Below are 26648 nucleotides of genomic sequence, written 5' to 3'. Positions count from 1 at the left end.
GCCTGCATTTTGTCGTTGTAGGGCACACAATATAAATTATGTAAATAAAATTGTGCAGCATAAACATTTTACGGGCTGCCACCGCACCGGAGGAAGCCACTGAGGCGGAGCAGGCTTATCGAATCAAATGGTGGGCAAATCAAATTGGTATAAACTAAGTTTAGACATGAAAGATTGTCGCGGAATTGTGGCAGACTGTGCGGGACGGAACCGATGATTGGGGCCCGCGGCACAGATGTGCGGAGTGTGGAGTGTGCGCCAAAGGATTTTCCGCTCTTCCTGTTTTTCCGCATTTTTCCTTTGCGCTTTCCCTTGCAGAGGCTGGGAGAAGTGTTGCCACTTACTTGAGGCAACATTTACTTAACACCAAGCATCAACACCAAGAATAACATGAATGTAAACGCATTGAGCTGAAAATTGTATTTAAAATTGAGTTCAGTTTGCGACTGATGGCAGCGCCATGGACTCGGGGCGTAAACGAGTGTGCAAAATTCTTTCAAACGCAGCGCCCGAAGAGAACTCCAGAGCCAGAGCGGAGCACCGATGCAGATGGACTGGGGAGATTGGATGTCCCGGTTCCAGTTTGTACTCCGTTCCGAACTTTATGCAAATGCATTTTTAACACACAAATACACACACACACGAACCCACTCGAGCCACCGTCTGGGTGAATACTTGAGGCTGTCTTGCTTTTTTGTGGTGCAACTGAATTTGCGATGTATTCTCAATGTTTACTACTGAAATTTGGTGAAATTCAACAGTGCAAAGACTCTCGTGTAATGGAAACGTTCGATGAAAGAGATTAAGGTGCACGGGGAAATAATATATTCATCAGATATCATTTGGTTTTAAATCTTAAAATTACAAATATTTAAAAAACTAGAGAAGTCCCCATTTTCACCTGCAACCAAAAAGGACGATTGGCCGATTAGGTATGCCTTTTGTGAGGATAAGACAGCATTGCACCTGTTATATTAATGCTTTCGCAACACTTATCGTCTTATAAGCTAGGGAATAAATAACATGAACTTTCAAAATGCTTAAATAGTATTTACATATGAATTGGTTTATGCCATCTATGATCTATTTAGATGAAAGATAGTCCCCTAGGTTTCATGAATCTGGCCGAAAGTTTGAACAACTTCTTCGTACTTCTTCTGAAGTCAGAACCGTCAAGATCAAATCACAAGATCGTACAATAAAATCATATTCAATTCCAGTCAAACGTAATAACTAAAAGATAGGCCACAAAGGAATCTCTTTCAACCCAAATTGCAAGGAAAATGAGTAAATTATTGAATTTAGTCAATGGACCATTTACTCGTATAAGTTATTATTTTGTTGGATCAATTATTGTTAATTATTCGACTACTTACCCGAATAGTATGTCAAATATGATTCATTGTGATCCTCGAAGCCTCTCTCGCCATTCGTATGCTCATCGAGCGGATAGTTGTTGATATCGTACGACCTGCCGGAGGCCATTATCCTGGGTCTGTCCTCCTCAATAACGCTCTCCATTTCCTCCTTGAAGATGTCAAAGATATTGGCCGTGCACTTGAGCTAACAACCAGAGAGGAAGAAACTTTATTAGAGTCTGAACAGAACCAATTGGGGAATGTGTCTTGCTTGGGTCTCGCTCTTACCCTCATCTGGCCCTTGAGAAAGTGCTGAGTGGTGACCATGAAATGTATGGCACTTGTAACCGATTCCAGTGTGGTATTCTCCTGTTTCTCAATCTGATACGTCTTGATGTGATGCGGTGGCACCTATGTGAAAGCACAAACACAAGGAGAAGAATGTCAAGTGCGATTCAAACGTGCAGATGCTCCAATTTCCAACAAAATCAATTTATAAATATTTATCAATGGGACAGCTGCAGCCGCCTCTTCGATAGTGCGACCGACCGCCAATGAAGTGTGCTGTGCCCCACAATATGAAAGGAAGAACTATCCCAAAAGCTGACACTTCTACTCATTCCTCCCGCCCAAAAAAGAAAGGGAACCATGCCACAGCACAGGCAAATTTATAACTTATGAATGATGAATAGATTTACGCTTGAGTGATTAACTAGAGCAGAGAGCCCAGAACTATGGCGATGGAAGGACGATGATGATGATGGTGTGATACACCATGATGGTAAGGCGCCAAAGGACATGGCAGAGCTGTGCTGAAGACGAGGCCACTTTGTTTGCGGTGAGTTTAGTTAGAAGTGCCTCTGCAGATACCGTTGCCTGACCCGACCAGCCACCTAGCCATCCATCCACCCATCTATCCACCCAACCATCCACCCACAACTGACAGCACACATGATGGCCTGTTGGGGACGAGGGAACGGAGAGAGGGTAGAGGGGAGAGCGGTGCTCCTGTTGAAATGCGCTCGTTAGCTAAAAGATCAAGTGGCCGCACCCACTGCATGGTGTAGGAAACACTTAAGTGTTGTTTGTGTTAGTTTTCTCTGCATTTTTATCATAAACATACATATGTAAACACATATGTTTGTATATCTATTTTTTAGCTGACTGCTTGTTTTGATAATGATTAAATCTTAAATTGAAGTTGAGACGTTTTTGACGTTTCTGACTAAAATATTTTGCGAGTATTCGTTTCCATGGCTAACAAAAATGGTCTAAAATTTTTGGTAAACATTGTTTTTAGCTTAAACAAAAAATATATATAAATTTTTTTTTTATTTTGTGAAGAAACCATAATGAGCAGTGTATTCCATCTTGGTGGGCGCCTAGTTCTCGGAGACTGTCGTACACAGAAAATACTATGTGTTTTATAAAATATGCCTATATGTTCTTCTGTCTGACACTTAAATGGATTCATACATAAAGCAATCAATTAAATCAAATGCAAATTTGTTCGACTAGAATACTTTGTTTACGGCCTCAGATCTTGAACTCAGATGTTCGTTTTCTATGGAGTCGTTCGACTCAATCGGCAAACCCAACCAACTCTCCCAAAACACACACAGAGAGAGGCCACAAATATGAGTTATGACTGGAGGTGGGGTTTTGACATTGACAACGCATTTACTATACTCCAGCTGCCAGCCAACCCTCGTCGTTCCTCTCCCTCTTCCCCCCAGTAGGGGCAACAATAACACTTCCCGCAGCCGAAAGTCTGGGGAGCTCGTAATGCCCCCGGTGGAGGAACTTCACAGCTCTGTCCCATAAAAACGAAACGAAACGCAAAGGAAAAACTAGCTGACAACCTAAACGTTTCTTGAAAAACCAAACGCAAAATGCCGGGACATGTCAGCCTTTTCTGCACCAGGCTCCCCGATCCCCAGCCCCAGCAACAGCCACTCCATGGACACTCCTCTCCTCTGCGGACACCTGTGCGCAATCATGCGAAGCGGCCTGACAGCAGCTGGGCGAGGACTGGCAGGAGGCAGTGTGACCTCCGTTTGGAGTCGACGGCTGTGGTTGCGGCCATAAAACATCCAGCGCACCAAAGGCGAAAGGCATAAAAACTGACGGCCTATCAAAAAATATATATATCTGAGTGTGGAGAGACAGCTAGAGGGCGGCAGAGAGAGGGGCATGAGTCTAGGCAAATAAAAATGTTGCAGAAGACGAGGAGGAAGAATTAAAACACCCACAAACACACACTCACACAGGTGCCAAAAAGTGTGCAACAAACGAGAAATGAAAAATCACACACTAAACGCTAGAAGATGGGGAAAGCAATGCTCCAACTTTCATGTAAGTACATTTTTCAGGCTTCTTGAAATTGATCGATTGATGATCGAGTAAAATAGGGAGGACTACAAGTGGATTGAGCCGAACAAAATTCGCAAGGGATCAAAAGACAAATATATCAAAACTTATCAAGCTAAACGAGTGTTTGTCGCCTAGTATTTAATACTTTTATTAGAAAGAAGAACAATCATGTCTTTAAATGCTAGAACTTCCCCCTGACACCACAAAAGCATTAGGTTTAATATAGTTATTCATAGAATATTTTCATTAATAAATTAAGGTAAACTTGTAACATGACCACATTTTACGTCACAATAGTACATTACAAATAATAAAAATATATAGTTCAGTTACACATTCCAGTAACCTCCCGTTCAGTCCATCAATCTTTCACACTGTCTTACATGCAAGTACTGTTTAACGAGTTTTACCCGTACATTCATACCCCAATCGAATGCGAGCTCCAACCAAAGTGTCGGCACACAGCAATTTGGCCCCCTCTTTGGCCAATGACTAATTGAAAAACTGCCAGCTATCAATTGAAACCGATCAACCCGTTGGCCCGCCCGCACGCTCACTTTCCTTTGCCGTCTAATTGAAGATAATGGGCGAAATAGGCGTGTCCAGCTAGCCGTCCGGATAGCAGTGGTAAACGAAACCAAAACTTACCACAATACCATTAATAGTCCATGTCAAATTAGCAGCCGGTTTCGAGTATTTAATTGAGCAATTGCCATCGACCAAATCGCCAATGCGATAGCGCGCCTGTATCCCGGTGACCACGGTGTGCTCTTCCGGTAGCTCTGCAAAGAGTGTTCGAGAGAGTGGGGAGTGAGACAAGGAACGGAAATGTAAAATTTGCTTTTGGCGCCAAAAGAGGAGAGAACCGAAACTGAAGCCACCCAGTGCCAGGTTCCAACACGTTTGTTCTAATTAATTTGCTTGCCACGGCCGCAATTTCTGGTTCCCTTCTCTTTCTGGCTCCTTTTTGCACTTTTTAACCCTATACATATTTTGATTGCATATCCCTTTATGGGTGTATGGGAAGGGGCTTTTTTTACTTACCAACCACCTCCATTTCGCCGGACACCATGGCGGTTTGGAATGTGGGCGCCTCAACGGATATTTCGCATGTAAATTTGCCCGAAATATTCAACGGCACCGACTGCAGCACGACATGACTTTGATTCGAAAGGTTGCGCTGTATGGGAAAAGAGAGTAAGAGGAAGAGAGAGAGAGAGAGAAAGAAGGGTCAAAGAAAGTGGTGGAGGTACGGCAAAGAAAGGTACGTGAAAGGAAATGAAGAACGTAATAAAAATTAGTTGGGCGAAAATTGGCTGGACGCGGTGCATAGAAATTGAATATAACCCACCTGCCAAGGCAAAAGTGAAAAGGAACGAAAGAAAAAAGAATTTCGTCTTGGTTATGAATGGCAAAGTGAACAGCGAGTAGGAGGGGCAGGGTGGAGGAGAGGTCCTGCCTGGCTGATGAAAAGTGACTGCAAATTGAGGGTATAAAGGTGAAGAGTTGAATTTAAGGCTGAAGGGGTCGTCTGCCTTTGATTAAGATTTGCTTTGACTCAAAGTGATTTGACTCGTGGTCATGAGTGGGGCTATTCCACGGTCGAAGGGCTTAATCCTCTTCAGAAAATGGTCTTTTACATTTCGAATAGCTCTTCCATGGATCTAACACTTACGAAAAATGTATCCCAACAAATTGATTAATTGATAGAAGAAGATCGAACCTTTTGCAGAAGGTGATACTTTCTCGCAAAACTATTTTAAATATTCCTTACATTCCTCGCTTGACTCGAAGCCATTATCATATTCATTTTGATTATGCGCTTGCCCACAATTTGTGTTGGGCTTAATCTTCATCCACTTGAGCACTGGAATAGTTGCTCATATACTCAATTGGAATATTTCGTACTTGGAGTTTAATCTTTGCCGTGGAAAATGATGAAACCTCATATGGCAATTCACTTAATGAAAATCAAATTTAATAAATTGCATTTAACATGGGGTTTAATATGGCGGCATATATGTCACACTTGCATGAGAGCAGCTAGTGTGGGCGGAGCGGGAGCGGGATCACTCGCTGAAGTTCGTTCGGCTGTTTAACCCAATTTGCTGGCACCGATACCTAATTGGCTCGTGTGCATTTCCACGTAATAATAATAATTAAACTTAAAAACTCTCTCATTATACCCTAGCAGAGGGTAGCGCACACAACATGAAATAATGAATGTCTGAGTCTATAAAAGATATATGAATATTTATCAATCAACTCACAATTAAAATGCTGTGCAATTCTTTGGATCTGAATGTAGGGGAATTGTGCGGAAGGATTTCCGAAATTGATAATATTAATCTTCTCCCAACTCAACACTTGAAAAAACGAGTTCATTTCACAAATCTGCCAGGGTATCTTGAAGTGGGGTCTTTTAGCCCTCACTTCTTGGTCTTCTTCCATATTTGTCGCTGGTCCTTTATGCAATCTGTATATATTGTTTTTTAATGAGCCGCAAGTCAATTGCAAGCGCGACTAATTGGCCACGCCCAACAACTTTTAACGGATTCGTCTACGGATGGACTGGCATAATTACAGCGAGCAGTGGGCAAAAAGTAAGGGAAAATGCTGTTATGGCAGTGGGTGCGAGGGTGGGAGAGGCAGTTGACTGGCAATCAGCCATTATGGATATAATTTACACGCATCTGCAGTAACATGTGCTCTTTATGGAGATAGAGAGGGATGCATGGGGGATGTGTTCCATGTGGTACTCACCTCAACATTGAGACCACTTGTCATGGCGAAGACCTTCATGGCCGGATTCTCCTTGGGCGTGTAGCGATAAAACTCACGCTTACCCTTATACCATTTCACCGAATATAGAGTATCGTTTTCCATATCATAATTACACGTGAACAAGGCATTACTGCCACGTTTCACTGCCTGTGGTATCATTACGGAGACATCCTTGAGTGCCGCAATAAAATCTGCAAATAAAATGAGTTACACTGTAAGTTAAAGACACTCGTACTTATAAGGCAGATGATTCTTGTGATGCTTCAAAAAGATGAATCTATCGTTTCTTAAACGCAATTTTACAAATCGTAGAATCTCTCCACTACATAAAAGAGTTTTGAGTCCTCGCCGTCCCCCTCTGGCGACGCGGGCACACAGGGAAGCTAGTCTATACATAAGATTGAATATTGTCAAAGCAAGGCTGGACAGCATGAGATTTTAATTTCAAGCTGAATTTTCCATTTGTTTCCCCTCAATTTCCATAGAAAATAAGAATACCTTTTCCTATATTATGACAGATTTTTTTTCCCTATGGGACAAACGGTAATGACGCTCAAGTAGGTGGTTCAAATAAATTTCCTAATACTTCAACCATTTTAATCAGTTTTGCAGCAGTTATAATCCTCCTAGCTCTTCCAAGCAATGAAGCCATCTGCCACACGCCAAATAAAACCATTCCCAGTGTAGGTTTGCAACCAAGTCGGCTGAAGAAATTCGTAAACCAAAACCATTATTTTCCCCATCCGTGCAGACGAAATTGAAAGGCAACTTGGTGACGTATGCCGTTTGGTATCCAGTGCCCATCCACCTGGGGGTATGTCAGAAGTCCCATTATCCAGACACGATCAAACGAAGGTCGAACAGGCACAGGCTTTCGGTAATTATTGGAACTGACGACAAGAACTATGTGGTGGAATATGTCTGCCTCGATACCGGAAAGTACCCCAGAAGTAGGTGGACATCTCCCTGCTCAGTTCAGTAATCGAAGACACAATTTTTCAGTTGAGACTGTGGTGTATACAAAAAAGCAGAGTCTTAAGCATTCCGTCATCAAGGAAATTGTGAAAATTCACTCCACAGTCGGCTTGGACTATTCCAAAATCTGGTATTGTCAGGTAGAGTAAATAAAATCGTGAATCTCCACTGGACAAAACATTCCACATTTCAATTAGTGGCGTATTGTTATTATTTTCTACCGAACCAATTTCGTGATGGTACAATAACAAAATTGACCTTAACCGAAGGGGAGAGCGAGAGTCCCCAGCCACTGTCCTGATTAGAAAATTGACCTTTCTACACCGCCACCACTACCCCACCTTCACCCACCCAACCTGTCCGCCTTCACATCCGCCTCTACCTCCACATGAATCCAATTGGATGCTAACTACTATTCCAACCATACCTTTGAAAAGCGAGCAAGCATCTGACCCGACCGCCGGCTTCCGTTGTTGTGCCCCGTTCCGTTCCGCTCCGTTCGCCAATGCTTCATATGACAACACAAAATGTTGCAACAAAGTGCCAGCCGAACTGGTCATCTAGTTCCCTCTATTTCTCGTTTTTCCTTTTGTTTTTCTCTGGGTTTTCACCGCTCATTCGGATGCTCCGCTCAGGGTGTTTGAGCGCGGCATGATGAAGCAATATCTCGATAAAAAAATTTATTTGGTTGTTATAATCGTTTAGTGAGCGATCTTTGATTAATTTTAAAGCCGTGCCATTCGACTGGCATCAAGGTTGCATTGATTCGATCCAGGAGCATTTAAACATTTTATTCACTCTTTCTTATTCTTATTAGTTCTTTCGAATTCCGTTTATAGGTAAGTTCGCCATCGAACCCCCAAGATTCTTTGAAACTATTTTTTGCTGAAATTTTCTTCAATGCCATGATTTTTTCAGGTTTTGTTGCGTTTTTTTTTTTTTTTTTCGGATCTACCTTTGCCCAATGCTTTTGTTTCCCGTATTGACCCATATAACGAGCGAGCATTTTGTTGTACATTTTCTGCCCCAGCTCTGCCCCCCCCACTCGATGTGGCTGCATTTATCGCAATGATGCGAAGGACTAGGGACCAGAAGGTGGAAAAAAATTGTCCTTCAGCTGCACATTGTTGTTTAGCATTGTTGTTGACCTCCCAATTCGAAGCCCTACACTCCATTCCATTCCAGCAAAGAACCCCAGCAAGAACAACAACCATGTCCATGGCATTTTATTTTGTTATAAAAAACTTTTACAATCTACGTTTGATAAGTATTTTAACGGTTTTCTCTACGTACATACATAGATGTGTGTCCCGTCCCCACTGCGAGTGTAATGTAAACCACTGAAAATGAAAATAGCAGTAGCAGGGGAAACTCTTCGTATTATTCACCATCCCAGGGATCCGGGAGGTGAGCAGGTGATGCGGCCAGGTAAAGTTCCATGTCTGCTTTCGGTATTTATCTGTCAGTTTATGTTTACAAATGTCCACTTTTAATGGTTCACCATTTAGCTAGAGGGATGCCCAACCCCAACCCCAACTCCAGCAGAACTGAAATAAAGTGGAGTCTATTGGGCAAAGGGTGACAGAGAGGGTCACCACAGTCAGGCCATGGGCGATGGGAATGACCAGTCTTATCATACGCGTACTCCCTTGCCTGGCAGTTAAGTTATATTGTAGGTAAGGATAGGTTTCTCTCATTTTTTTGTTGCTCTCCCTGTCCTTGCATCGAAAGCTTTTCGTAACCTTGTTGCACTTTTTATTTGTATTTCTTTCATACGGCAAAAACGTTGCCATGACTTTGATAAGTCCCAGTAATGCCGCCAGCAAGCGAAGATTAGGAGTTTGTTGCTCTTGTATAGCCCCTACAGTTCTTGGAGTTTAAGTATCTTTAAGTATCTCTCTATATCGATGTTAAAGTATTTTAAGATCTCCTCCTCAAATTTCTCCGCAACATTTTCTATTCACGATGTATTCGGGGAGTCAGTATTTATTATAAAGTACATAGATTCTTGGACCAGCACAACTCTCTCACAAAGAGAGTATCGCTCCCCATCTCTTCGATTCTCTCTCTTCAGGGCTGACTCTATTCTAGTAAAATACCCCATATGTCGTGTAAGTATACCTCAACGCCAACGTTCTGGCTGGTTTTTTCTAGATTGATGTAGGATAATTTCTTAATTTGCGAATTTCTATTAAAATCAGTTTGAGTTTTGGATAATTATTGGAAATCACTTGTGTGTTCACCAAAATGGATTTTTGTTTAAATTAAAATTGTATTTTCTGCGAGCGAAAATAACAATACCAACATAGTGTTCATTTCTACTAGTTAGTGTTCTGAATTTCGGATTTTTATCCAGTTAATGCCCGCTTATTTAAATATCTAATGCTCTGATTTACTGGCATTATTTCGTTGTTTTGATTTCGTTTTTGGCGAAGCCACTGACCTACGCCAGAGTAAATATTTGCAATAAAACTTTTCAGACAAAATGCATTTAATTTGTGCACATTAACTTATATTAAAAACTGATCAAAAGTTAAGCAGCCAAACAAAGTGCTTGGGCAGACATCCCAGATAAACATTCAGTAGGGATTGTAGCTGGAGCTGGGAATTGGGAATGGGAGGGTGTCAAAAGAAGGTCTCCACCAAGTTGCCTCGTAAGTGGTCCATTGCCACGCTCAATGCGAGGCCCTTCAAAAAATGTATATAAATATATGTATATGCAGAGGCCAGACTCAAAGCAGACTCCAGACCAAGACGCGACCACAGAACTCGACCAGAAAGGGAGGCAGAACGGGAAAGCAGCAACCAACTGATGACGATGGCGATGACGATGACGACGATGGGAGTTGTAACTGACATGGCTGTCAACATGTAGCCAGACCTCGACCATCACCATCACCATCACCATCACCACCTTTCCCATGCCTTTCTCGTTTTGCAGTCATTTCAACTTTGGAATTTCAATAAGAGCCTCTGTCTCGGTGAGCGAAAATGCCGCAGGTGGTAGGCATACGAAAACACAGTACACAGTCTGCAAGGCGGAGAACGGCAGGAAAAGCAAATAATCCAAAAGTAAATACATAAATTAAAAGTGTAAAGGCGAAAAATGTTTAATGCGTGAGTGGATGTGTCGGGATGGACTCAAATGGAAGGGATCGGCTGGAGGGGCTGTAATGGACCAATTGAGAATAAATTCGGTATATTGAATGCGGGACTGTTGCCTTATTTCAAATACATTTTCTTCCAAAGGGGGAGGAGATTTTGAGAAATCTTTATAAATGAATACGCCATACGAATGATGATCAAACCCGAAAACCGATGTACCATATTGTGTGATGGATTTCTTACGTTTATAAGGATAGGTATGATCATCATTGCCTATATGTCGTTGACTAAGACACTCTTAAGTCCATTGAACCTTAGCCCAAAGTCATTTTCGATGGGTCCAATAGCCACTTGTCAAAGTCTAGTCACGAAATGAAGGCAGTGTAAGTCTTATTTTTTTGAAACTAAACGTATCTAACCATTTTTCCGCCCTCCCACTGGAACCACACGCTGGCTGGGGCCCATTTCTCCCGCCCTCTTTCTGGCCATGTTTTTCCATATTTTTGGTTTATTTTTAAACCATTTTTTATCATCAGCTGTCAATAGTTCGGGCAGCTGACCCGCCAAAAGGAGCAGCCAGAAAGCAGTGATGGTGAGGGAGGGAAATCATTACATAAAAATGTTTTATGTTTCGATATTGGAACTTTGACCAGGCAACAGCCAGAAAGAGGAGTCTACTCTGTGTGTTGCTGGTGTTGTTGTGTAACACGCTCCCTGGACTTGGAAGTAGTCCAAACTTGCACGTATAAATACATTTTTGATGCTGATTTTTTGCTGCTTTTTGTTTGTTCCTTTTTTATTTGCTTGCCATAAAAACTAAAAAATCGCCAAATAGAAATAAACGCATTTTTATATGTATCTGTATTTATGAACCTCATAAATATGTCAAATAAATTACGAAACAGTCAAAATATTGTGCTCTGTTTGCCCAGCTCTAGTGTGTGCGAGCTCGTATATGACTATGGGCCAATATTTTCTTTCATTTTTTGAACAGTGCAGGGGGCTTGATTTCGATTTTTTGAACACTTTTATGAGGGTTGGAAAAATGTTGTGTTTAATTTCTATTTAGAAAATGGGCAATTTTGAAATAAAATCATTCATTGTTAATTCGGCTTTAATAGATAAATAATTGGCATTTCTAATTTAGGTTTGTTCCAGATTATTAATTTAAGCTGTGTCATAAATTATTGAAATTTATAATCTTCAGACAAATAATGTTCATGTTTATGCTATTGGAGCATCCTAAGAGAGTCGCACATTTAAAGCGAATTTGATAATATGATATTCAGAATCAAAATCAAAATCAAAAACTCCCAAAACGCAGAACCGCCAACTTGAAAATTGTCCGCTAATTTGGGCTTTTCTTTTATTTTTTTGGTTTTGGCTTTTTTTTTAATGTTATGGTTGTATGTATTTTGTTTTTGGAGTGTCATAAAACTGTGCCGCAAACTTTTCGGTCTCTGCGCCGCAATGCAAAAACAAACACAGATGCAAAAGCTCAGCCCGCAGACGATTTCATTATGGAATAAAGTTGGAAAAAACACTCACATAATGAGTATCCAGAGAGGGCGGGTGAAGCCAAGGGCGAGGGCGAGGGCAAGGCTTAGAGATGAGGGTAGCCGAAAATAGGCGACCCAGCCACCCACACTCCCATACAGGGAAAACCAAAACAGATTTTCGCAGTTTGCTGCATGCCCAAAAATGTTTGTCACTGCACTGCGAAGCACTAACACAGATACTCGCACATGCAATTCACTCACACACACAAAGGAAAATGGCACTTTGTGGTGCTTTTCAAAATGGGGGATGTGTGTTTTTGGGTGGGCGGAGGCGAACCGCTCTGTGCTGGGGCTATTAAATAAACATGCAAATTATTGCGCAATTTTTGATTACGATTTTTCAACAAGGGGAGGCATCATCCCGACCCGCACGCCTGCACGCCTGCACCGCCAACCCCCAATAACAGCAGCACTCTCTCTCCTGCATATTTGTATATGTAAATCGGCATCAGTCGTAGCCACCAACCCACAGAACCATTGTATCGGGACCGTGTCCTCCCCTGCAATCTTTGCATGCATTCAACGCCTATTTTGCATACAAATTTTATTATTATTGTATTGAATTCGAGCCCTGACAATACCCGCTCTTTTCCAGCCCTCCAAAATGCCCTTTTTTGTTGTGTTTGGTCTGGTTTTTTCGAACCAAAATACGTTTTTTGTTGTATTTTGCATGGTTTTCGCTATTCAGGTTTGCCTATATTTTTTTTGGAATTATGTTAAATGAAAATCTGTGCAATTTTTCTCATGACACTTGTTCGTTGTCATGTTTTTCCTTTATGCATTGGGGGCAATCATAGGAGGGAGTGTTTCGGTACTGGAAAATACCCGTACAACAGGATTGAATGTGTGAACGAAAAGGATATGTTGGGAAATATTGGATCATCTATGTCAAAGATACTTCCTGAAATTGTAAATGTTTTAATATTACAAATTGGTTATTTGAAATGCGGATAGGGATTCGAATCGATCCCACATGAATACTGGCATGCTGAAAAATTTCGGTTGTAGGGACTATAAAGTATCACTATAATATCAGCTTTTCTATTTATTGATAATTAAGTCAGTTATATCTTTTAGTTCGAAGTCCACTTAAGGGCTCCTGAGCTAAGTCTAGCTTAAAATTATTTAGTAATACCTATTTGTATGAATTTATTAAAAGTAATATTTCTCCTTATGACGAATGTTTTCCCCATGTGGCTGGATGCTTCATTATTTTCCCATTTATCAAACCACAAGCAACGAAAACCAGGCAACAACTTATCATAATGCGAGTGTAAAAAAAAACTGAAAGAGAAACAGCAGAATAAATGATCTTTAATGACAAATCAGAAAGAAATCTATATCTACGATATGATGTGTTGAAAAATATGATAAAAGGAAATTCAGGGAAAGCCTGTCAAACAAAGAGAGAGCAAAAGAAAAATTCAAAGACTATTTGGTCATGCATTTGACATGTCATCTCCAGGACCAGAGCAAGAGGGCGGCCACGGAGCGGATGGATGGTTGGGGGTGGTTGGGTGGTCGGGTGTTTGGAGCGAGCGACTACAAAAGCAGGCCAGGGTATAGACGTAAGGACTCTGTGCATGGCATTCATTTGGGTTTTGCATGAGTGTCTGTGTGTCGCCCTCCGAGTGTGCCTGTATTTGTAGGCGACCGCCAAAGCGTCGCCAGAAGCACCATCGCACATGGCAACAACAAGACCCAAAGTTCGACCCCCCACCCCCAGGAGCACTTCATCGGTCGCAAAGAACTTTCGGGAAAAACTCATTTCCATTGATATGCAATGAGCGAGCAAGGAGCCAGGCGCTGGACGATGGGAGCTACGGATGAGGCAATGGCTTCGGAAGGCCTTAACGCTCTTCTGTCATTGGGAACTTTTTTGTAAAACTTTGAGAGGTCTTTGTCTACTTATTGCATGTGAAAGGGTATGCCGGAAACTGAGAGGATCGCCGAAATAATTCAACATATAATGGAATATGTTTATATTAAAACATTCTGTTCGTTCATTACGATCTGCAGCCATTTCAGTTCATAGCTATGTCTGGTACAAGATCTCCATTTGTGCATGATATTCCTGTCGCTCTTGACACATGTACGAGTATATTTTTTGTAGTCTGACTTGGTGTGACATTTTCGTATACCCATTCACTCCCTGGTGACCCAACACAATTGGTTCTCAGTTAAAAATGTTTCTGTTTGTTCTCCCATTTTATTCCGCCTGTCGTGGGGAGTGCAGTAGAGTGGAGTGGTCTGGATGACAAGTGGACAGGGCTTGGGGTGTGCAACGTGGCAAATATAGACATAAACGGTCTGTCTCTGACTGTGCTCCCATGTGTGTGTGCGAGAGTGTGTCCACCACCTGACAGACAACAGTTGCTGAAAGCCCGCATGCAAAATGCATAGATACAAATATACTTTTTGCCTTTCCCCGCTCGGTTTCCGTTACCAGAAATCTTGCATGGCCAGCTGCAATTGCAGGTGATGGATCGATTTGTTTGGCCCCCATCCTCATCACCATCCCCATACCATCCCGACCCACACCCCTCGACTTTTGCATAAATTAAAACTCATATTTCTTGTAAATATTTGCTGCGAAAAACGATTTCTTCCATATGCACTTTTAGAATTCGTATTGCAAGTGGGATCCCATGGATTCTTCAACAACTGCTAACCACTTTTTCAAATGTTTGCAGAGATTGGACATGGGCATGACATTTTTCGGAGACTGGAGATTGGAGCTTCAAATGTGTGTCTACTTAGTGAAAAAGGAGTGTCAGGCCGTAATAAAACCATCTTCAGAAATAATTTCATTTCAATGATACAAAATCAATTTGTTGGAATGTACTTTTTACATGGCCTAGTAAGTGAGTGGTAGTTCTTAAAACGTTCCTTAAAATGTTCACTAAACACCAATAGGAACTACTCAACCATGCCTCGACTGAAAGTATTCTCCATCTCTCTTAAAAAAAAGAGAAAGAAAAGAAATAAAATACCCAAGGTAAAGGTCAATACTGATGACATCTTTTGCGGTTATGCATCTAAGGTCTGTTCCTTTTTCCTTCGCGATTATAAAAATAATAACTACTTCTCATTGACTGCATTAAATTTATAACTTCTTCAACCTTTTTATTGCCATGAAAATATTTTTAGTTGGCTACCAAAACTTGCGCTCTTGTCTATTAAAAAGTTTTCCCTCCTCTGATTAAATTTTAAATTTTGTGTCAGAGTTCGTTACTGAATTGTGTAAAATGGAAATCGTAAACTGTGACTGGACTGCCACAAAGTTATTAACAAAAGAGCGCGTATAAAAGCCATGATTGGCTGTCTATCGGTGGTGGCCCGCTCTTCTGGTGGCTCTTCTGGTTCCCGTCAATGATTCTTTCTCCATTTCTGAACCATTTCTGTGGCCATCCGAGAGTTTTTACAATGACGGTAACTATATGCGATGTATGCTATATATACATATATTCATATAGGTATATGCTCTGTTACTTGCCCAGACATTGGGACGTCAAACAAACCAATTTTCGGTGTTTTTCCAATAACGTGTCCCAGGCACTCCCTTCTGGACCTTCTGTCCGTCGCGTCGCATCGTATTCTGTTGTGCTTTTAACTGTGAACTGAAAATTGTTGGCTTCCATTTTTTGTTCTGCTACCCCTAGCCCTAAAGGATGACAGGATGAAGTGGGGATTGGAATGGGGATGCGGATGGGGATGGGGGTGGGGGTGGGGCTGGTCTTTTGGTAACAGCTGTGCTGTTAAAAATCGAAACGAAGTCTGACTCTTTGGCCAGACTGAGCGTTCTTAATTAAGGCATTCTGATAGAGAACTCCGCTCCATGGCCGACAATGAACAATAAAGGACTGCAACTTTTTCCTGTCGGCTGTCCACCTTTTTGTCCCCGTCGATATTGTTACTGCTCCTTTTTTAATGGACAGTTTACCCATTTGCGTATTGCCTAACCAAAAAACCAAAAAGCTGAAAAAAGAAAACTGGAACAGAGGTAAATATCAGGTTGCCAGAGTCCCAAAATATCAATTTATCTTTAGTCCGGCAGCGGAACAGTGCCCAGGAGACTGGTGCATGCCTAGCATGCGAAGTGGGAGTGGACCTCAGTGCTCAGAACTGTAGAACTCCTGTGGCACGTAATGCTGCAATTTTTCAAAAAAACGAAACGAAGAAGCAGGAAACGAAACCAGAAACCTGCTGCTGCTGCTGCTGGAGAGGAGCGTCTTGTTTATGCAATGACGACGCATAAGTAGCAAGTTGATTTCGGTTAGCTTTCGGTTCGGTATGGAAAACTGTCTGAAACAAAATAAATTACAAAACAATGTTGCCGAGTGGTGGGGGGAGAAGTCTACGCCTCTCCTAATGCCAAGTTCTGGCTGCAATTTGAGATGCTGTCTGCCATTTTATAGCACCTTGCTATCATTGTTTTTGCTTCTGCTGCTGCTTCTGCTGCTACTTGACATGCTGGCATCTTTCGGATCTGTGGACACTATAATCTGGGGAAATGTATGATGAGGGCAGGAACAGACAGACAGATAGATAGATACGATACTCGTACCTTCGAATACCTTTTTTGTTCAGGCATGTTGTATATTTTCCTAACGCCACTCAAATAGAGCATCTTTTGGGATTATTGATTGCTCGTTGGGTAAAGTTGATTGTTTGACGTTAACATTATAAAGTTTACAGGTGAGTTGGGGATATTCAGATGTTACAGAGTGAATAATCAGATTAAGATATAGAATATACATATGTGAAACTATTATCGATAGCAAGAACAATCTCATGCACTTTCCACTACAGTTCTATCTTTTGTATATGTCAGACAATTTTAATCTCATAATAACCTACATATTGATTTCCATCTCACTTTGCATTCCATTAACATTTCAAATCAAAATTCAGCACAAAACTTTGCATGTCTCTGTCATAGCTGAATCCTTTTTCCAAGCCAAGGACCAGGAGCCGGCAGAAACCACAAGCTTGGCATGGCCTTGCCTTGTTTTCCCATTTTAATTGATTGTAGCGACTTGATTTATAACATTACTATTTTGTTTGGACTGGGCTCTCGTTGATATATGTAAATATGGTTGATTTATTGGCGGCCAAGGCTATTTTCTAATTGTGTAAATGTTTTGGTTTTTGTTTGACTTGGATCATCGATTGGCCATATATCATCTGACCCCGGGGTTTGGGCTGAAGCTGAGTTGACCATTTACGCATTTATCAAAAAGCAAATCGTAAATTTCAAAGAAAGAAATCCACAAATGAGCTGTCAAATGCAAAATTTTGTACAGCTTTGCTGTGAGTACCTTTCTCTGAGAAGAAGGAAATGTGGCTTGGACATTATTACGCATTCGACGCATTTGTCGGCCCCACACAGCGCATCCCACATGACAACCACAACTAGGCCTACAGCATTTTCCTGTACTACGAGTAGTTCACTTTCATTTCCAAGACCTTTTGACACCAGTTCCACCCATTGTCCTTGTTCTACACTCTTGGCATTTTGGGCTCTGGTTTGGTTGGGTTCTGGGTCTGCTTTTGTATTAATTGCTGTGACATATTTAAGTTGAGATTTTATTGTTCTCTGTCCCTCGGAAGGAGATTTCTTTCTTTGTCTTGTGCCATGGGATATGTGTGCCTGTGTGTCGGTGCGTCGGAGTGTCGGTGTGTCTGTGTGTTGTGCCTCGTCCAAATTGATTGAATTTACTACTTAAGTCAAGCTACAGAGGGACCGACCCCAAAGCAAAGCAAAGGCAGCTGTCTAAGGCAGCCCTGCACTGGCCATAAAGACTGTCGAGAGGGGAGCTGCTGCACAGTGGTTCATTGCAATTGGCACATGTGACTAAGGATGGTGAAAGGGTTTTATCTTGACTAATTTGTTCAGATAGGAGTCCATAAGTCGTTAGGAATATTACGATATGAAGCATGGGTTTCTTGCTGTATATTGTCCCACTGTACTATCAAAGGGGGAATGGGATGGAAGCTTTAGAGACCAGGCAGAACATTTCATTTGAAATCCGCAAGGCAAAAGCCAGCTAGGATTTGTAATGAAGATATATAGACACGCACACACCAACAAGACATACACACACCAAAGCCACACCGCATCACACCATAGACACAGATACTCCTCTAACCCTCACACTCCCACATATACACATGTCTGACTCAAATCACTTAGTTTCGCATTACAAAGCTATCCTGACGAAGGGGGCAGACTCCTTTCGGCTTCTGCTTGTGTGATTCTGCGCCTGATACTCATCGAACATATAAATTAATGAATTCGATGCTTATCAATAGTCAGCCAACAACAAGAAGTGTGTCCTTCTGTCTATTAGTTTGTTAGCTTTTTTTTCTGTTTCTGTTCCTGGTCCTGGTCCTGTTCCCGCTCTGTGTTATTTGTCTTGTTGCCTTAGCTCGGGCCGTGATTATGTTCAAGTGACTGAGATTTGCACTGTCCTTCAGACCCATCCGTCCATCTATCCGTCCGCCCGTACAGTTGTCTAACTTAAAGTCAACAAGAACAAGAAGGCTTCGGCGATTCGGTTTCCTTTGCTCACATTTGTCTTGTTCGCATTTATTATGGAACATTCATTTGATAAAAGACTTTGGCTTTGCCCTTTCAATCATCCCATTGTTCTCTGCAGGCTTATGCCCTTGGGTCTGTCCGTCCTCCCACCATTCTTTTGGTTCGTGGGGGATTTGTAATTCGGTTTTGATAAGCAGGAAAAGCTTTAACTGTATCGTCTGTCGGGTATCTGTTATCCACGAGTGGCTCCGCGTCAGACGAGTCTTTATTTTGGCATTAGGCATATTTTGGTGGAAATCTGATTACGATGAGCAGTGCGGGAAATCGCGCCAAATCGGAGATAGTTTGGCTGGGCATTGAACAAAATGGAAGTGGAAAAGTAAAATTTATAATAAAGCATACCCTAGCTACAATGAACATCCCTGTCTCCTTCAATTTGGTCAGATTAAGCATCGATATTTCGTATAAACTAATTACTAGGAATAACCGGAAGTTGTAAGGGAGAGGGAGAGAGACAAACCAACTTGAGTTTTTAATTTCAATGAATGTCTCACATGCCAGTTCGGCCAGCAAACATTCTAGGGCTCGTAATTCATCCAATGTTTGCGTTGACCACCTAATGCACTCCTCCTGCGAATACCTTCCCAGTCTCTGGATCCAACCAGAAGGGTGATAAACGATAGGCTAACCACACACTGAAGGACCACACCATGTCCCCATTCATAGTAATTTTAAAATGCAGTTATGCATGATTTTGACGCAATCGCCTGCAAAATCGAGCCAGAGGAGGAGGTGGTGGAGAAGAGGTAGCAATGACAGGAAAGGAATGGTCGGACAGTGTGGTAAGGAAGGATGGGCACTGAAACTGCAGCTGGACAAGGCACATCCTGAAGCCTGGCAGCTGAATAGAGAGGCAATAAACTTGGGCTGCTTTGAGCTGGGAACTGGGAGCTGGGAGGTGGAACTGTTCTGGTAGGCAAATTCAAAGAAATCCAAATCGGATTCTCATCAAAATGCAATAAGTGGCCCCGTAGATTTGCGTTTTCTGTGCCCAGTGGCATATCTCGACAAAAACAGGAGGTGAGACCGGGCAGAAGAGAACTTCATTTGAATTTATGGTATGACAATCTTAAAGCGGAGCAAAAGAGATGATTCGAATATGGCGACGCACTCACATTATTAGTTCATTGAGTCAAGAACTTTGTCGCTGATTGATTCTCTACCCCCCAAAAACAAACCGAACATCCGAAACATCCGAATGCGAGAAAACTTTCTGCGAACTGCCATAATTTCTTAATCTACATCAACTGTTGACAGTTTTATTAAAAAAATTTTCACATCTGACATGCCAAATGTGAGCAAATGAACAGGAAACGGAAGCCATGCGACAAAAGCAACTCAGAAGAAGAAAGAAACAAGAAGAAGCTGTAAAAGGCGAAAGAATGAGACGAAACCCGAAAACAACTCAAAAGATGTGTAAATTTGTTCGGTGCAAGTGCCAAATGTCACTCGGATTTGTGTACGAGGGTTTCTGGTGGCCAGCAGCGAACAGAACATATCGAAAAGTAGCCAAGGATTCCTGGGAGAAGAGAATCCAGCAGCCGTTGCTTCTTTTCGAGTATCGATGTGGCCCGTGGATGTAGAAATGAGAAAAGTTTTTGCCTTCTGGCCTGTTGTGGGGGAGGACCACCACGGACCGGCACAGACCGATGGCATTTATTTTATATTTGTAGCAACTTTTTCGGGGTGAAATTTAGTTTAGTAATCAAAGCAAGAATTTGTCGACGGTGCCGCTGGATGCGGTGGGGCGGCTCCCCCAAATCTCCAGAAATTTGTTTGTTTTCGTGCGGAGGCATAAAGGACATCATAAGGGAAAGCAGCGAAGAAAAAAAGCAACCGAAACTAATGTAATGGAAATTCGAAATTATTGAAAATAAATGAAAACAAATAAATATTCCGTGAGCATTTTATGGTCCAGGAGATGATGTTCGCTTCTTGGGAGGCGATGGACCAAGGCGTCGACTGTCTCTCCTTTGGGCCTGCTGCTTATTTATCCACTCCAGGGGATAAACGTCTAATATGCAGAGGGTACATTGGCTGGCTAATCAAATTTGTAAGGCTGAGGCTTTGGTTACTAGCACACAATATTTTGAATTTGAGAATTCAATTTATTATTTGCAATAAATTTAAGATATCTGGATCTTTTCACGTTCTTTCCACCAAGTTCTTTTACACCAATAAATACTGAAACATATATTAAAGGTTGAATGGATCGGCTATATCTTCTTTCCATGTTAAACTTCACTTCTATAGCTTCTTGTTACCGGACTACTTCCATTGTCCTGGATGTCCATGGAAAGTGTATTTTAATTATGGTTTTGGTTCCGCGATCTCCGCTAATTTCTCCTTCCATGTCTCGCTTAATGGCGTGTAAGTGTACAAATTGCCTAGATTAGTGCCTAAATTAAAAGTGAAATTGAAATAAATTAAATATTTGCCCAGCCATACAAACACACACACACACACCAGTCCCCAAAATCGAGAGCATTCTGTGAGCCACTTAAATACATTTTTCGTTTGTTTTTTAGAGGCGTTGGGGAATTTATGAGCATTTCGGGGGTTCTTCGTTTTCTCTATTCCATTTGTTTTCGGCCAAGGCAGCAGGAGGAGACAATATTAAGGACGTGGATGTGGGGTGGGAGAAGTGTTTATTATTTGCTGAGAAAATCAATTAGCGCAAATTTTAAAGCATTTTATGGCAACTCCCCCTCGGTTTTTGCTTTTGCCTGATTTTAATAGAGAATCAAATGCATAATTTTCAGAATTACTTACTTATGAAATGTAGAGCGTTGCCGAGTCTTTGTTTGGATTACTGAGGATTTTTATGTATTTTACAAGTACATTCAGTGGAATACATTTATGTTGGGGATTACCCGAATTTTTTCTTAGATATTTCATTTGTTTTTTGAGGCCTACAACCAGGACGAGAATATGCAGCAAAGAATATTGCAGCAGACAAATGCATGCCCCCAAATACCCCCAACTCTTCTTGAGGACACTGATTTTCCATTCATTGCTCCCAGGTCCTTAATTTCTTGTGCGCTTCCCACGAGAAAGCGAACTAATCAGATCGAGAATGGTCTGCTGCAAATGCTAATAAGTTCTCATTGCATTTTCAACCCATTTGAGATGTAATCGAGAAACTTTAAGTTTAATGCAAGATTTAACATCCTTTTCCTGCCGCTGATGATGGTTGCCGCAGGGATAAATGTTTATGTTATGACATGTTTTAAATTTTCAGGTGCATTAGTGCAAAGTGCTTTTCCCCCGCCGAAAAAGATGTGAGAGAATGGCGGTGAAAAATGTCTGCGAATTGTGTGCTGAGCGAGACGAAGAGCTAAAATGCTCTAACACTTTCCATCTTTTTCCCATCTCCTTCTTTCATTTTTATTTCTTTTTTTGCCTTTATGCGGTGGCTGCCTGCATGTGTGTGACTGTATAGCGTTTACCACCTGACACCCGACATTACAAATTTGAGAGAGCTCTGAAATTTCGAAGTTAGTTCGAAAAGGGATTCTGGGTGAATGATTATTACGATACAAAAAATTCAGAGAATTAAATTCTAAATTAATTGTCAGTCTCTTAGAGTGCGCTTTGTTCAATCTGAAATATCTTGAACTCAATGAACGTATAAGATTCTCAATTTAAATATATGTATAAATCGTTTATTTCAATATTTTTCAGCTAAAAATTTGAAAACGAAAACGCTTGAATACCGCTTCTTCTACTCAAATTGCCAGCGACACTTTTGTCGCCAATTCCGTGGATCCTGGAGCTCCAGGTCTGTGTCTGTGTGTGACAGTATGTAGTGGTTAAAATTTAGCACAACATTCCTCCAGATGCACCTGCTATAGTTTCAGCCAAGCCCAACTCTCTCCTCCCACTCCCACTCCCTCTCCACCTGCCACGCATTAAGGCCCCTTTGCCATGGCGCAAAATGCAATTTATACATTTCCGTTAAGCAAGCGAAATTCCTACAATATTTTTTCGTCTTCTCTCCTCTTTGCCTCTCTGTTGTGCTCTGTCTCGACATGTTTTTGCTTTTAGCGGAACGCTATACGGAAACAATAACAATGTGGCCATGCTGTGCCCCCATACACCACACACCTAGGCCCTCCATCACTCACCCTCTCCGGCCACGAACCTCTTTTAGTTTGACATAAATAAGACCCCTCCACTTTGAACTAATTAAAATGGTTTCTAAGGGCATCCGGAAGTTTCATAAAGCAACGAAGTACTGGGTACAATGGCAAATCGGATTGGGTAATTTATGGGCATAGGCCGCGCCGCGCCGCTCCGCGCCTTTTGTCAAACGCTTTTCCACTTCTTTTTTGCATCTGTGCTCTGAGTAATCAAGGAAAAATATTTAATTTTCCAAATCAATAAACACGCTGATTGCATTGCCCGACAATTGGCATCGACATCGGCATCGTCATCGGTGGAATGGGAGGCAATAAATCTGGGCATGTGTAAGAGATGCTTTGGTATTTATTTGTTAAAATCGTGGAAGGGGGCCTCGAGTACTTCCTAGTTATTCGTGGTCAACGGAAGAAGACAAACTGTCAGCTTGCATGACCAGAAGAGGACGCTAAAGTCAAGGGAGTGGCACACAAAAATAATTGAATTCCCCAAATGCCAAAGTGGAATTTTAATTTGAACTCGACACTTCCTACGTAGGTCGCCCTGAAGCCCCCAAACTCCCTGAATTGTTGCCACTGATTGCTGATCAGTATGCAAAATGTGTGCGTGCTAAAATCAGCGCAAAAAAAGAGCCTCGAATGGGGGTGGTAGAAGTGGAAGGTCGGGGACAGAACCAGAGCCAGACATTGTCACACGTACTTCCATCGCTCCCCTCGAATTGATGTCTTAGAAAATTAGCAAACGCCTTTTTGCAAAGTGCCGTCTCTCCTTTCGTGACTTGGCATTGTCGACACCTTTTTTTGCTCTTTCCGCTCTTCAATTTCCGACTTCCCCGCTCCTGTGAGAATGCAATGCATTATTTTATTGCAATCCCCGAATGAATGGGATACCATTTGTTTCACTGGCAAATCTCATTTAATTTTTGGAAAACAGATCAGAATCGATTTGATTCGGTTGTGCACCTGACGGTATGCTCTATTCTGCTTAAATTTTCATTTAGTATAATTTCGAAAGGGCTACAAGAAGTAATGCTTTGAAGATGGTAAATAATATAAGGCTTACTTATGCTCCATTTATTGAAAATAATGGAAATCGTTTTTGTTAAGTGTCTATTCGGATTTCTCTATACATGATCCACGAAATAACCATTAAAACCATGACACCAGCTACTAGTATCATAGTGTGTTCGCTAGTCGAGACGGTCAACAGCAGTGCATTCATTTTTATTTAATCCTTTTTGGTATTTATTTTTTAATATTTTTCAAATTTTTTGTGCTACTGGCCGAGAACAAACTTTTCACTACATAAAATATACTTTTCGCCAGGATGTTGGGTCCACAGGATTTTTATCGCCCAACACAAAAGCGACCGCCATTTTGGTTTAAAGTAATGTTAGCTCCGTCTCTGTCCCTATCTCTTTCTCTCTCTATCCGTCTGTCTCTGTCTCTCTCTATCTTTTTTACTATAGCATCTGTATCTGTCTCAGTATAGTGGCATTTATAAACGCATACATATGCATGAGATCATAAAGATTGTGACTGTGTCCGTGGGTGTATGTGCATTTTGTGAGTGCAATGCATTTGTCATATATGTAAAAAAAACTCAAAGAAAATCCCCCTCCCGAACACACGCACATCGGACTGCATAATGGCAAACATGTGTGCTTCTCCCTCACACTTCTTACTGTCTCTCTCTTTCTCTCGGGAAGTCTCGTCAGCGGTATAATGAATGCATCCGGCATGCATTGAAAACTTGACTCATATTTCATAGCCCAAAAAACGAGGAAAGGAGAGTGAGTTTCGGTGACCGAACCTTTAAATACCCTTGCAGATCCATCGATCCAATGATAATTATTGATGATTGAATAGATATTTGCTTAAATATTTTCAGCACTTGTATAAGAAATTTGGAACCCGTATGATGAAGAGCTCCGATACTGGCAGATTCTCTGAATCCCCCTCTATTTCTCAGTCAAAAAGATCTTTAATTTTATATATTGATTTTGCCTAAGATTATATAATATAATGTGATCAGAAATGATTTCTTCTCTGCTCTGCCGGAACCAGGGGAAAGTCACGAATATCCTCTGAAAGAGTATATAGAGAAGCATACAATTTACAATACAATTATACGGGTACATTGACCATCTTGTTGCTGTTTCATTGTAGTTTCTGCTGGCGTGTTGTTGTCAACTATTTTTTATGTTATTGCTGTTGTTGGTCTGTCTGGCAGTTTATATGAGATTTTAAGCCAGTTTTTCACATCTTTTTGATGATATTTCATAAGCCTTTATCCTCTCACCACCGCTCCTCTTACAAATACTACCTCTACACATTCACATACACAGAGGTATATCAAATTGTATTTTAAGGTAATTTTTCTTCACTTGTACGAGCATACATATGCTGCAAATGAAATGCAAATTTTGCACAATTTTTTCTGTTTTTATTTTTTAATAAAACGTTTTAAGTGCAGCTCAGCGTGGTGTGACGTGCCTAGGCCACTTAATAGTTGATACATATTATGGGATTACAAAACGAGAGCTGGCATATTAATTTTCAATTGTGTACGAGAGATCTGCTATCCAATTGCGGTGGATTTCATTTTGCTGTGAGACATGCAGACTGTTTAATTGAATTCTTTTGGATGTAAAGGGTATTACCTATAGGGAAGTTTTTGCAAATTGGCCTTTACGAATGCGATAGAATACATGTGTCGAAAATATAGTATTCCTTATATTCGCAAGATGATCATATGAAGGCAACTTTAGAGATATGAATAAACGGATTACTTTCTAAATTAAGTAAGTCTTTACGTCAGAGGCTGCCAGGGACTTAAAAATAGGGTGATAGATTATGTTTATTGATCCACGAATACTTAGCGCAGAGAGTGATTTTTTTGAGTCCTTGATAGTCCTTGAATGTGTACCACGGAACTTATCTGTTTGATCAAATGATCTAGATACGTAAAGTGTGCAGATATAAAGATACTTTGGATATAGGCAGAGCACAAAAATGAAATTGGAATGCTTATTTTTCAACGAATGAGTTGTTATCCAATCAACTGAGCGATCACTTCAATTAACACGCTCTTAAAATCGACTTGACCTTGACTAGTAGCTTGGCTCCAATCCCGGCTTTTCGAAGTTAATTTCATATTTGGCTTCATTCATGACACTCTCCTTGCAATTAAGCCTGCTGCAAGGAATACGAAACCCTTTACCGAACCATATTAGCCACTGGCTTATAAAAGAATATTTTCTGCTGGTATACCTATCTCTCGCTCTCTTCTACTCCTTTTATCTGTCCCTGTCTCTGTTTCTGTCTGTGTCTCCGCCGCACTTTCTCACCCTGCTTAGGGCGCCATTACATGGGAATTTCGACAAACTGACTGACATCAACCGCACTCCTCACACAATGGTTGGATGCTGACAAAAGGCACGTCACTCGCCTGCCTGCATTGCAGCCAAGTTGGAATGTCAAAACAGTAAACGGTAAATGTCTGCTAGACAAAGACGATTCAACACTCACCCCACAGCCACCAACAACCCACCTGTCTTGGCCCAAAAAAGGAAAAATTGCAAAGTGCAAGTTCATGTGATATGCAAAGTGAAGTGTGTGCGAAGGGAAGAAATACGGGAGAGAGGGAAAGAGAGAGATAGAGTGTGTGAGTGTGTCTGTACCCGTATAGGAGATGCTTAACAGAAGCCCCCTGGTAGCAGCATCAGGCATGTAAAGCTCTTGCACACCA

At 41.4% G+C, this 26648-nt stretch overlaps 2 protein-coding genes across 4 annotated transcripts in view; one reads left to right on the top strand and one right to left on the bottom strand.

Moving 5' to 3' along the window:
- The window catches only part of LOC108163910, a 49736-nt gene that overhangs the window by 2103 nt on the left and 20985 nt on the right, over positions 1–26648 (bottom strand). For both annotated transcript variants that reach the window (XM_017299438.2, XM_033393362.1), the window contains exons 3-7: positions 6495–6706; positions 4776–4911; positions 4380–4513; positions 1647–1769; positions 1377–1563 (exon numbers count right to left, since the gene is read on the bottom strand). In XM_017299438.2, the coding sequence (XP_017154927.1) occupies positions 1377–1563; positions 1647–1769; positions 4380–4513; positions 4776–4911; positions 6495–6706 (792 nt within the window). The remainder of the gene's footprint in view (positions 1–1376; positions 1564–1646; positions 1770–4379; positions 4514–4775; positions 4912–6494; positions 6707–26648) is intronic.
- Positions 7040–7677, top strand: LOC108163916. Of its 2 annotated transcripts, none has more exons than XM_033393363.1 (4): positions 7040–7072; positions 7120–7198; positions 7267–7465; positions 7518–7677. In XM_033393363.1, exons 1-4 carry the CDS (start codon positions 7047–7049, stop codon positions 7637–7639), a joined length of 426 nt encoding a protein of 141 aa, XP_033249254.1. In that variant the 5' UTR covers positions 7040–7046; the 3' UTR covers positions 7640–7677. The 2 variants fall into 2 exon arrangements, 1 of the variants encoding a protein (XP_033249254.1); XR_001775742.2 differs by having other exon boundaries at positions 7050–7072; positions 7128–7198.

This window comes from Drosophila miranda, chromosome 4, assembly GCF_003369915.1.
Source record: "Drosophila miranda strain MSH22 chromosome 4, D.miranda_PacBio2.1, whole genome shotgun sequence".
NCBI classification, from domain to species: domain Eukaryota; kingdom Metazoa; phylum Arthropoda; class Insecta; order Diptera; family Drosophilidae; genus Drosophila; species Drosophila miranda.
The sequence above is the reverse complement of the archived record's forward strand: the minus strand, read 5'-3'. Positions and strand labels throughout refer to the sequence as shown.

Coding starts and splice junctions, on each gene's coding strand:
- LOC108163916 (XM_033393363.1), top strand. CDS start 7,047: ATGGGACAAACGGTAATGACGCTCAA. Junction 7,073..7,119: donor CAAACGGTAATGACGCTCAA/GTAGGTGGTTCA, acceptor CATTTTAATCAG/TTTTGCAGCAGTTATAATCC. Junction 7,466..7,517: donor TACCGGAAAGTACCCCAGAA/GTAGGTGGACAT, acceptor ACAATTTTTCAG/TTGAGACTGTGGTGTATACA.